This window comes from Mustela nivalis (genome assembly GCF_964662115.1).
Source record: "Mustela nivalis genome assembly, chromosome: 6".
In the NCBI taxonomy this organism is placed as follows: domain Eukaryota; kingdom Metazoa; phylum Chordata; class Mammalia; order Carnivora; family Mustelidae; genus Mustela; species Mustela nivalis.
Genome location: NC_139025.1, coordinates 15,730,128 through 15,743,033, shown reverse-complemented (window position 1 = coordinate 15,743,033; position 12,906 = coordinate 15,730,128). Strand labels below are relative to the sequence as shown.

The 12,906-nt window shown below is 35.3% G+C and overlaps 2 protein-coding genes across 5 annotated transcripts in view; one reads left to right on the top strand and one right to left on the bottom strand.

The window, feature by feature from the left end:
• Positions 1–12,906, top strand: part of LOC309866087 (acylphosphatase-1) — a 372,899-nt gene that overhangs the window by 226,405 nt on the left and 133,588 nt on the right. The gene's annotated exons all lie outside the window — the stretch shown is intronic.
• Positions 1–12,906, bottom strand: part of YLPM1 (YLP motif containing 1) — a 75,863-nt gene that overhangs the window by 18,397 nt on the left and 44,560 nt on the right. For 2 of the 4 annotated variants that reach the window (XM_082733371.1, XM_082733372.1), the window contains 7 exons: positions 9,750–9,812; positions 9,356–9,475; positions 8,959–9,135; positions 8,796–8,879; positions 8,429–8,512; positions 4,943–5,023; positions 1,715–1,766 (listed from right to left, as the gene is read on the bottom strand). In XM_082733371.1, the coding sequence (XP_082589497.1) occupies positions 1,715–1,766; positions 4,943–5,023; positions 8,429–8,512; positions 8,796–8,879; positions 8,959–9,135; positions 9,356–9,475; positions 9,750–9,812 (661 nt within the window). The remainder of the gene's footprint in view (positions 1–1,714; positions 1,767–4,942; positions 5,024–8,428; positions 8,513–8,795; positions 8,880–8,958; positions 9,136–9,355; positions 9,476–9,749; positions 9,813–12,906) is intronic. The other 2 variants (XR_014312411.1, XR_014312412.1) reach the window with 1 other exon arrangement.

Below are 12,906 nucleotides of genomic sequence, written 5' to 3'. Positions count from 1 at the left end.
AGCAAATGGTAGACAGGCCAGGATTTTTTCCAAAATCAATACCAAGTTTAATATCATATTTTCTTGAATATTCATCACAGCTAAATTCCAATAACCTTTCTCTTTAGAAATTAGAAAGAAGAATAGAAAATGGACTGGCTCAAGTTTAAAAAAGCATTATCATAGATCATATATTACACAATGCCTCTGAATATTATATGCTTAGTTAAAATATTGATCACTTTTACAATCCTCTTGTCTCTTTATTTATGATCTTTTTGCCCCAAAAGGTAATTGCTATTTAGAGAACCAGAAGAAGGAAATGATCTTGCAGTCTTATAGGTTATTCTCAAAGTACAGTACAGAACTTCAAACAGACTTAATTTAATATCAAAATAAGCAGATCTAAAGCATTATTATTTAGAAAGTAGTTTGTGATGATTATTTTTCTACATATTTAATTGCATTTAAATATTTATAAATGCTTTAAAAGTTTAGAGGAAGAGATCACTGACAAAGATTTCCCAAAGAGGGAAGACTAGTTTAAGAATATGTCAGTACGCACACATAATTTTCACCTGTCACACATTAATAAAAAAAAAAATCCTGGACTTTATATCAAAGCGCCTATCCCAATAACGGAGTAATACTAAAGTTTACGGAACTACCTTTTACATAGGACCTAGTGAACATCAATTGCTAACATGATCAGTTGGGCAAAATAAAAGGCAGAAACGTATGCAACTTGTGTAAAATGCACTCCTCTTACATCAGAAACACAATGTATCCCAAACAGTGAAGCAGCTAAATGACTCAGATTTGTTCTATGAACTTAAGATATTTAGATGGTTACTTCAGTTTTGGAGTAACACCATGATACTAGAAGAGAAACGCAGAGACTGACAGTTACACTTCATACATTAGAAAGGTCAATCTTCCAGAAAGCCCTTATCTCATTTTTTAAGATTATTTATTAATACATCTTAATCAATGTGATAAATGATTCTCTTTAAGTGAAGTGGAAAAAAAAGAAAAGAAAAAATGTTTTGCAGTTATTACCATGAAATACTGGAAGAAAATCCACTGGATATGCTTGATTTTCTATTTGACAGACAACCTCACATTAAGCAACTCCAACTTTTGATTTAGACAGTAATTTTAACCAGTTTACCTTGTAATCTGCCACTAAAAACAAGTTGAAGGTAAGAATCTTATAAAGTAGGTTCCTCAAAAACCTGAATCACATATCTACCTCCCCCCACCCAGAAACTCTATTTATTATACAAGGAAAATAACTGCCTTTTAAGGAATGTTTAAACTTCAATATTTATTATTATTACTACTATTATTTCCCAAAGTATTCATCATCAGGTTCAGCTTTGGACTGCAGTTAAATACTCTTTTAAAAAAGCAGAAATCTCATCAGCGCTAACATTTCTGATTAATATAACAGAACAGATTTTAGAAGTGACAGTATTTTATTGCTAAATTCATACTTCCCCTTACTCTAAAATCTTGAAGTGACAGTGAAGGCGATTCTTCTAAATACACTTCTTTTTTCACTGTCACAAGATGAAACTAATTAAACTGAAAGCTAGCAAAATTGAGGATGTAAGGTAGGCCAAAAATCTTGGTTTAAAGCAGAAATTTGGGGAAGTTTGTTCTTACAGCAGAAAGATCTATGACCATTACCATCAGGTATCACATATAAAAACAGGAAAAAGGAGATACCCACCTAGCTTGGCCTCAGATGTGTCCATCTCCCATTTGCTTTTCGGAATGTAACCCTAAATCGCACACAGAGAGAAGCTCGAAGGGTTAGAAAGAGACACATACATGCATATCACTGTTGAACTGGAAAAGCATTAAAACTGGGATCGGATTCAGTTTCCACTCACTAGTTTTATATATATATGTATGTATATATATATATATATATATATCTCCTTAGGGAACACACAGTCTCATTATCTCTGAAGAAACTGAATTACTCAATTCACCCAACTTTACTGCCCAGATTTCAGAGTAGTCACTTCAAAATAGTATCATGAAGGCGCTTTGAGGCAGCTACAGTTCGGGACACACAGTTGTAGTCCGAACAACAGCTGGACAGCAAATATGGTGAGAACGTACGGTCGTTACTGCACTAGTATTAATACCACTCAGAGTAGCAGAGCATTTATAATAACTAGCTAGCTTATTTTCTAAATACAACTGTGGTTCTCAAGTGATGGTACAAAGAGTGTTCTTCGAGACAGCTACTTTATATCACAGTGTAAGTTTCAGTACTTGAAAGAAGAAAACATGGTATCACTGAACACAACTACGAAGTTCCAACTTCATTTAAAAATGACTCAACCCATTTACTGGTTAGATTTTACAAAGGCTGGTTTTTACTGAATCAACGTGAGAGCATTTCTTTTTCATGGTTGGAACCTAGATTATTATTTTCAATGTCTTTTAAAATGACATTTTCCTAATATACAAAAAACCAGAAATCCCCACAGGTATTTATATTTTATTTAGTAAAAAAAACCCAAAAAACAAAAAACAAACAAACAAAACCCTGGGTGGTTTATTTCACACAATGTCCTGTAAGATTTTCAAATTTCCCAATATACCTAATTTACTATATAGTAATCCTTTCTGCTTATTCACCTAGCAAGTGTACGGTTGTGATTCCTCTTTTCCTTTTCTTGGACTCTGTTCTCTATTAGATCCTAACATACAGAACTTTAGTATTAGGGCTTATTAAATAGAACAGAATCATCACAGGTGTCAGCATCTTCTTTTAAGAATTAGTATCTCTACTCTTGGGAATATTCAAGTTCATGGAGCAGACTGACACAAAGGTAGGCTGGAAAGGATGCTGACACTTCATGACAACAGCTGCTGTGTCTGAGTACTGGAGCATTATAGTTCTTCCAGGACACCTACAGGTGTGGTACTTCTCTGGTCTTTAAGCCCGACTAATAATTCACTTTCACTTATTAGGTAGTACTTCAGATTATAAATCATACCATCTTCCCCAAATGCATTTCTAGAACAAATCAAGACAAAGCTATGCTGATGTGATTGGCGCTAAAAGTACTGATGCGATCTGTACAAGTCATATCTCAGAAATCACCTGAAAACCTTAAGCATCACTAGAATAACATATTTATAGATTGTGAATCATATCTACTTGGTTCACTGAAGTACTAAAGAAGGAAAAATATCATACCAGTGATCCCCCAAAAGGATTCTCTTAACCAAGAAAAGGTTGGATTTTGCCCAGTTGCAGTGATTAGTACAAAGCAGAAAATGCAAAGTTTATTGAGAATTCCACTAAAATGGTCCAACACATGAGACTTGCTCTTAACCCTTTGGTTAAAATTCTCCAAGAATCTTTTACTTTTGGAATAGAACCCAATAGCAGAAGATCTGGATTTGGCATTTTTGAATGGGTTAAGAGAAGTTTTAGAATATAAAGATATGCAAAATGAGCATATTAATTTCCTCCTGCTGGAACCGCCCTGTTCTTCCTTAAAATTGTATCATCGTCTCACTGGTTGAAATGTTAGGCCACTTGGAAATAAAAGAGATAGTCCAGCAGGGTAGAGTTCTAAGACTTCCTTGCCATGTTTTTTGATGTAATAATAGAGTATTACAGCGTGTTTCACTTTTCAAAATAAATAGTACATTCAATTAAAAGTTTTGAGCTTTGACCTACACTTAGACAAGTCAGATGTTACGAACCATATCCTGAACTGAAATCTCCACAAAAGGAAGACGGAGCTTCAGAAAGCTAGCATTATAGATTTATCACATGATCACCTTCTAGGACACACGCTGCAAGTAGCCACAGGTCATTAGCCATATTCCACAACAACGTGGGCCTTTAATAAATGAACTTCCTGCCTAAGTTTTAGATCATATATGTCAAAAAACCAACCTAATTAAGAAAAATATTTTGTTTAAAGAAAAAACATACTGAGACTCAAATGCAATTAACTTTAAAGCTTATTTTTTAATCCGCATATGAAATCTAGGAATGTAGAGGTTGACACCATCTCTATGCACACACAGTTTCTTTTCAAAGTCCTCTGTATCACACACGGGATTGATGGGACCACTCCTTAGAGAGTCTATATTCTCTAGGGGTAAGAATCAGGGTTCTCACTTTGTACATTTCCAGAAGAGTATGAGAAGCAGCTTTAGCAAGGGCTGATGTAATAAATAAACCAAATAATATTTTGAATTTAAAAAGCCAACACTGTTTCAAGACATTGCTAATCTCTGTGCCTCATTAGCAAACACTGAAAAGTAACATAATTCTACAGGTCGCATATTTTTCAATGACAGGGTAAGGCAAACATCTCTACAGAGGTGTGATCAAAAGCATTTACAGTAGGTACACGGGAACTTTGAACTCACACTACGGAAGCCTCTAATAAGCCTCAATAAAATGCATTGCCTACACACTCAAATCATTTTCCCCATCACTGAAAAGGATAAAATGCAGAAGAACAAATTCAGCAGTCAGTGGCAACCCTCTGCCTTCTCATTCTAGAAGTTCTTCTGCCTCAGTTGACAGAAGCTCAATTTTGAAATCTCGTAGCAAAGAAGAGACAATTATGCATACGTTGGATAGGCTGTACCACATATCTGCTGGAATGTGAGAATGCCCTTTCATATATAATTTTTTTTAAAAAGTAGACTTCCCTAAAGCCACCCACAAGTAGATGAGTGAGTACAGGGTAAGTTTCTTAGCATTCTTAAAATTTTCATGTAACAATACAGTAGGGGGTTCTTCTGATCAGGGGAAAAAGAAAAAGTACCAGAAGTCTCCTTGAAGATGATTATAGAAATTTCTACCATTAAGGTATAAATCAACAGTAGGAATCTGACCATAGATCTGAGATTAAACCCTTAAAAATTTTAATAGAGACACTTTGTTCAAAGTGGTTGGTCTGTCTCCTACCAGTTCGCTTTCCTCTTCCTCTGCATCTTTCTTTTCTTCCTTCTGTTCTTCGATATTTGCATCAAAATCCTCCATCTCTACCTACACCACCCCAATAATAATTTAAAAAAAAAAAAAAAAAAGATGAGTTAACATTTAGGAAAATGTTGAGTCCCTCAGTGAGATCTGAAACAGCAAAGGTGCCCAAAGCAGGGCAGCACAGAATCACTGTTACATCCTAATTTTAAAACCCTACAGTTTGAAACAGAATTTATAAAAAGAGAGAATGACAGTCCTGCCTTTCATTTTACCAGGATATCCATCTTTATAATTTCCTATTAAGTTGAATATAATAATATATGCTAAGTTGATGATTACCTGTTTTGAATGCCTGTGATTACCAGGATTTCTCTTAAAAACCTCTAGCAAGTATTTCTCCAATCCAGTAAAACATGTGTATGATTCAAATTTCAAAATGTAAGAAAGGGTATCGTGAAAAATAAGATGATAGTAGCTTGGCCCAGAATGGTAGTGATGCAAATAGAGAGCAGATGGATTAGAAAAGTATTTATAAGGTAAAACTGACAAAACTTGTAGACTGACTACATGCTGGAGGGATAAGGCTGAAAGTTTGTATAACACAGAATAAAGAGCAAAAGACAACAGAGTCGAGTCAAGGTTTCAGCTACCAAGTGATTGGTGGGTCTAATCACTAAGAAAGAGAATACCAGAAGAAGAACAGGTTTGGATGAATTACATAGTGGACAGGCTGAACTTGAGATGTACTAAAGTAACGTGTTTTTGGTAAGGAATTTGGAAAATAATGGTAGAATTATAAAAATCACCCATAATCCCTCTACTAAGATATAACCAGTGTTAAGATACTGATAAAATTAATTTGGTTCCTCACAATTTAATATTAAGGGCACATATGTGGCAATCCAAGCTATCTATATCAAATGTACAGAATGATAAGATCCTAAGATAGAGCCCTAAAGAACTCCAACATTTAGGACTGAGTAGGAAGAAAAGCCATCAAAGGAGACTGAAAGGAATGGCCAGAGACGCATGAGGAAAACCAGGAGAAAGTAGACTCGCAGGAGCCAAAAGAAAAATGTTATCAAGAAGGTGGACATGGTCAACTAAGTCATATGTGGCTGCAGGATTAGGCAACAGAAGTGAGAATTCTCTATTTTCATGTAAATCTTTGCTGAGAATGTATTGGAATGGCTGGGGCAGAAACCAGAGGAAATTGGTAGACGAATGGCACTGGGAGGTAAAAACACATAAAAACACAATGACAACATTAAGTATAGAAAACTCTCATTCACACGAGCTCAAACCAAACAGAAGTACACAACTGATTAAGAGAAAAATCTCTCCTTTTCATGATAAAGATTTACTTCCACCAAAGTAAATTCCACCATAGCATTCCTGGTAATGTTTAACTTAAAACGGATCATGTGAAAACAACCAGACAAACCCAAATTGAGGGGTAGTCTACAAAACAACTGGCCTATACTCTTCAAAAATTCCTTGTCTTTCCAGACAATGACATGGCTGAGAAAGTATTTTTTTAATATTAAAGGATGGTCTCCTGGATTTTTAAAAATTGCTATAAAACACATTATAACATTTAATGAAATGTAAATATGGACATTACATGAGATAATTCAGGAAATTTAATTCAGGAAATTTGTACTACTTAATACTTTATCAACGTTAAATTTCCTGAATTTGATAATTGGGACTTCTAGTTTTGTAGGAGAATGCCCTTATTCTTGGGAGATACATACTGAAACACTGTATTAGGGGTGAGGGGCTAAGGGTTATGAGGTTTACAACTTAACTCTCAAACAGTTCTACAATCACAGTGATAACAATAGTAGGAATAAGAAGACATATTTATGTATGTCATAGCCATCAAAATCCTAGAGAACACAGGCAGCAACTTCTCTGACCTCAGCCAGAGTAACTTCTTGCTAGACATGCCTCCAAAGGCAAGAGAAACAAAGCCAAAAATGAAGTATTGGGATTTCATTGAGATAAAAAGCTTTTGCACAGCAAAAGGAAACAGTCAACAGAACCAAAAGACAACTGACAGAATGGGAGAAGATATTTGCAAATGTCTTATCAGATAAAGGACTAGTATCCAAGATCTATAATTTACCAAACTCAACACCCAAAGAACAAATAATCCAGTCAAGAAATGGGCAGAAGACATGAACAGACATTTCTGCAAAGATGACATCCAGATGGCCAACAGGCACCTGAAAAAATGCTCCACATCACTCGGCATCAGGGCAATACAAATCAAAACCACAATGAGATAGGACCTCACACCAGTCAGAATGGCTAAAAAAATTAACAAGTCAGGAAACACAGATGTTGGCAAGGATGTGGAGAAAACCCTCTTAAACTGTTGGTGGGAATGCAAACTTCCCCAAACTGGTGCAGCCACTCTGGAAAACAATATGGAATTCCTCAAAAAGTTGAAAATAGAATTACCCTGTGATCCAGCCACTGCCCTATTAGGTATTTACCCCAAAGATACAAATGTAGTGATCGATCCAAAGGGGCACCTGCACCCCAATATTTACAGCAGCAATGTCCTGAAAGAGCCAAACTATGGAAAGAGCCCAGATGTCCACTGACAGATGAATGGATAAAGAAGATGTGGTATAATATAAACAACGGAACATTACTCAGTCATAAGGAATGAAATCTTGCCATTTGCAACAACATGGATGGAGTGAGAGGGTATTATGCTTAGTGAAATAAGTCAATCAGAGAAAGACAATTATCATATGACGCATATGTGGAATTTAAGAAACAAAACAGAGAAGCATAGGGGAAGCAGGGAAAAATAAAACAAGATGAAATTAGAGAGTCTTAATCAGAGTTCCCTGTGATTTTTTTTTTTTAAAGATTTTATTTATTTATTTGACAGAGAGAAATCACAAGTAGATGGAGAGGCAGGCAGAGAGAGAGAGAGGGAAGCAGGCTCTCCGCCGAGCAGAGAGCCCGATGCGGGACTCGATCCCAGGACCTGAGATCACGACCCGAGCCGAAGGCAGCAGCTCAACCCACTGAGCCACCCAGGTGCCCAGAGTTCCCTGTGATTAATCAGAGACTCTTAATCACAGGAAACAAGCTGAGGGTTGCTGAGGGGAGTGGGGTACCTGGGTGATGGGTATTAGGGAGAGCACTTGATGGAATGAGCACTGAGTGTTATATAAGACTGATGAATCACTGACCTCTACCTCTGAAACTAATAATACACTATATGTTAATTAATTGAATTTAAATGAAAAAAAAAAAAAAAAAGAACATATATATCTATATAAAGAAAAATGTGGCAAAATATTATCAGAAATCTCAGTGAAAGCTGTATAGGTGTTCTTACATGATTCATGCAACTTTTCTGTAGTTTAAAGTTTTTCCCAGATAAAAAAAGCTGCCAAAAAAGGTCCCTTCTGTGCTGCTTTCATGGCAGAGGACACTCACCTCCTCAATAGCAGCATCTTGCAACAGAGAACGAATGTCCAGACGCATCATATGACGAGGTGCAGTTTCCCAGTGGTCAGCCATCTATTGAAAGATTCAGGAAGTCAAGTCATCTTGGGAAACTACTCAAAGAAAGACCAACTGTGCATTTAAGACAAATTTAACTAATACTGTGAAGTCTAACAGGCCAGTTCCTGGAAGAACGCCACACCTTTTTCACTTAGATACAAAGGATAAGAATCATTTGCTAAAGAAGGTAGAAAAGATTTTCTGAAAGTAAAAAGGATAAACAAGAACTTCCAGACAACATTGATCATACAGACAAAATGAAGCTGAGAATACAACACTTCCTGTTTCCAAAAATCACCTTATTTATTTCTTTAAGTTTTCTTCCATGAATATTTCTCTTGCCACAAGTCTGGTTATCTGCGCTCATTTCAGCCAAATATACCTAAGAAAGAATGAACAGTGATTAAGCAAACAAATGTAACACTTACATGATAATATAAAGTACTCTAAAGCTGTTTTACCTCAAAACCCTTGGTTTTTGCTGCACTCCAAAACTGGTCAAAATGTCTAACTCTGTCATTGATGGCATCCAGGATGATAAAGGGGAAAAAGCCGTCATCCAGAGTCTTTTTGAAAGTTTTGAACATGCTGGTGCGGTAGGTTTCCTCCATCTCAGCTTCGTATTCATATTCCATGACCTAATAAGACATCCCACAAGAGATACGGAGTTAGCAAAAACAAAGAACCATCCTAAACCTCTTCCCTGGTTAGCCTCTGGATAGAGAAAACTTTGTAGTCTTTCCTTAACACCTAAGTACTAACGTTTGTGTTCAAAAAAGACACAATTACTCTCTGAACACATTTTCCTCTCAATATTATTAATGAATCAGAGCACAGTCCGAGAGGAATATGCCATACCTTCTTTTTCACTTTCTTTCCAGAATCTGGGTCTTTTTCTTCTTTTTCCACTTCAGTGATGAAGTAATCATCTAAGCTTAGAACTCTAGGTGCGGGTCCTCCAAATTCTACCTCTTTATCCTAAGAATCATGTAGTCAAGAGAGTTAAAGAGAATCCAAAGAATAAATTAATGAATGCTCAAACCAAAGTTCCTTCTCATAGCTACATAACATGCAATCTTCTGGTGGTTTCAAATCAAGCAAAGGCAAAAATATTTATTTAAGTGGAACAAAATGTTTATGGGACAGCATCTCCCACATGGGCCAATAAGAATGAATCAAATAGGAAATACCAGTATCAATATCATACAAGAAGGAACAAAAGCAATGGATTTTTTGGCTTTCCCATACTCACTCGAATAAGTTTTGCAACATGTGTCTTTCCACTGCCAGGCAATCCTCTCATTATAACAACAATCTGAAACATAATGAAAAACCAAAAAAAATCACTCAGAGAAGATTTTTTTACAATGATGTCTTATAGTTAAGTGACATACCGTTCTACAGGATACAGCATATGATAGGCCATGAAACAAACCTTAATACATTTGAAAGGACAGAAATAATATAAAGTATGTCTCTGACCATAATGGAATGAAATTAGAAATTAATAGAAGGAAAATTCTGAAAAATTCACAAGTATGTGAAAATTAAACACCACACTCCCAAATAACCAATGGGTCCAGGAAGGAATTTAAACAACAGAAAATACTTTGAGATAAATAAAAATACCAAAACTTATGGGACGCAGCTACAGCAGTGCTCAAAAGGAAGTTTATAGCCATAAACACCTATATGAAGAAGAAAGATCTCAGATTGATAACCTAACCTTCACATTCAGACATTGGAAAAAGAAAAACAAACCAAACCTGAAGCAAGTAGAAAGAAGGAATTAATATTAGAGAAGTCAATAAAATAGACAACTGAAAAACAATAAAGAAAAATGAATAGAACCAAAAGCTGGTTCTTGAAAAGATCAACAAAATTGACAAACCTTTAGCTAGACTGACTAAGAAAAAAGAGAAAAGACTCAAATTAATAGAATCAGAAATGAAGGATGAAACACAACTGGCAACTTTACAGAAATAAAAAATTGTTTAAAGGAATACTACCAACGGTTGTATACAAACAAATTAGACACCTTAGGTGAAATGGGCGAATCCCTCGAAAGACACAAACAACTGAAAATGACTCAAGAAAAAATAGACAATCTGAATATTCCAATGACAAGTGAAGAGATTAAATTAGTAATTGAAAACTACCTGCTGATGTACTGTATGGTGACTAACATAACACAATAAAAAAAAAAAAAAGAAAGAAAGAAAAAGAAAACTACCTGCAAAGAAAAACTCAAAGGTCCACATAATTTCATCACTAAATTCCAACAAATATTTAAAGAACTCTTTACAAACTCTTCCAAAAAATAGAAGAGGAAGGAACAACTCTCTACTCATTTTATAAGGCCAGCAATTCAAATCAAGCAGATACTCTAAAACCAAACATCACAAGAAAACTATAGATTATCTCTTATGAATACGGATGCAAAAATCCCCAATGAAATACTGGCAAAGGGAGTCCAGCAACATGTAAAAAGAATTATACACCATGACTAAATGGGATTTATCCCAGGGATGCAAATTAACATCCAAAAACCAATCACTGTAATCAATACATCATTATCAATAGAGAAAACAAACAAAAAACAACTCCCCAAAAATCACATACAAAAGAATAAAATCACACACATTAAAAAATAAAAATCACAAAAATCTCATTTGATGCAGGAAAAGCATTCAACAAAATCCAACATCATTTCATGATAAAAACATTCAACACACTAGGAATGGGAGGGAATCTCTTCAACCTAATAAATGGCATCTACTCAAAACCCACAGCTCACATCACACTTCCTGGTGAAATACTGAAAGCTTTCTCTCTAAGATCAAGAGTAAATAAGGATGTCTACTCTTATCACATCTATTCAATACTGTACTGGAGGTAAGCAAGAAAAGAAAAAAATTAAAAGGCATTTGGATTGGAAAGGAAGAAGTAAAACCCTCGCTATCTGCAGATGACATGATCTCATATATAGAAAATCCTAGGGAATCCACTAAAAATTAGTTAGAATAAATGGAGTTTAGCAATGTTGCAGGATCAATATATAAAATAAGATCAATATATAAAAGTCAGTTGTATTTCTATACAACTGGAAACCCCAGAATGGAATTAAACTAACTATATCAATAACAATATTAAAATGTGAGTGGCTTAAACAATCCAATTAAAAGACAGAAGTTGTTAGACCGCATTAAAAAATGTGATCCAACTATATGCTGTGCTGTCTAATAGAGACCTACTTCAGATTCAAAGACAAATAGCCTGAAAATAAAAGGATGGAAAAGATAAATCATGCAAATAAGCAACCACAGGAAAGCTAGGATAGCTATACTAAAAATAGATGAAATAGATTTTATGACAATGATTTATGTAGTCAAAACATCTGATGGAAATCTCTAGTAGCAGTTTACTGAAATAGAATCTAACTATTTTGCAATATAAATTTAAGAATGTATACATTTGACACCTGTCAGAATGGCTAATATCAACAACATAAGACATAGCAGGTGTTGGCAAGGATGTGGAGAAAAAGGAACCCTTGTACACTGTTGGTGGGGATGCAAACTGGTGCGGCGCTGTGGAAAACAGCATGGAGGTTCCTCAAAAGTTAAAAATACAACTACCCCCTGATCTGGCAACGGCACTACTGGGTTATTTACCCAAAGAATACAAAAACACTAATTCAAAGGCATACATGCACTCCTATCTTTACAGCAGCATTATTTACAGTAGTCAAGATATAGAAGCAGCCCAAATATCCATCTGGACAAAGAAGATGTGGTGTATATATAATAGAATATTATCTAGGCATAAAAAGAAGAAATCTTGCCATGTGCAATGACATGGACGGAAAGAGCACAATGCTAAGTGAAATTAAGTCAGTCAGAGAAAGACAAATACCATATCATTTTACTTACATGTAGAATTTAAGAAACAAATGAGCAAAGGGAAAAAAAGAGGGAGAGAGAGAGAAACAAATCAAGATACAGACTCTTAAGAGGACAAACTGATGGTTACTAGAGGGGAGAGGGGTGAGCGGATGGGTTAAACAGGGGTAGGGATTAAGGAGTGCCCTTGTCCTGATAAGCACCAGGTGACGTATGGACGTGTTGAATCACTATATTGTACACCTGAAACTAATATAACACTGTTAACTAACTGGAAAAAAAAAAAAATACACATTTGGAGGTCACTAGGAAAACAAGCCCAAGCAAATCAAGTCTCCTAATTCTCCCTCTTTTTGTTTCACATGCCATAAAACCAAATCCACTTTCCCCCTCTTCAAAATAACAGAGCAATGAATGGACCTCTTATGAACTGTTTTCTGAAGTTTTCAACATGTTTTTCTGCCATGCAATTAATCTCTAATTTCCTAAATTCTATAGGGTAAGCAA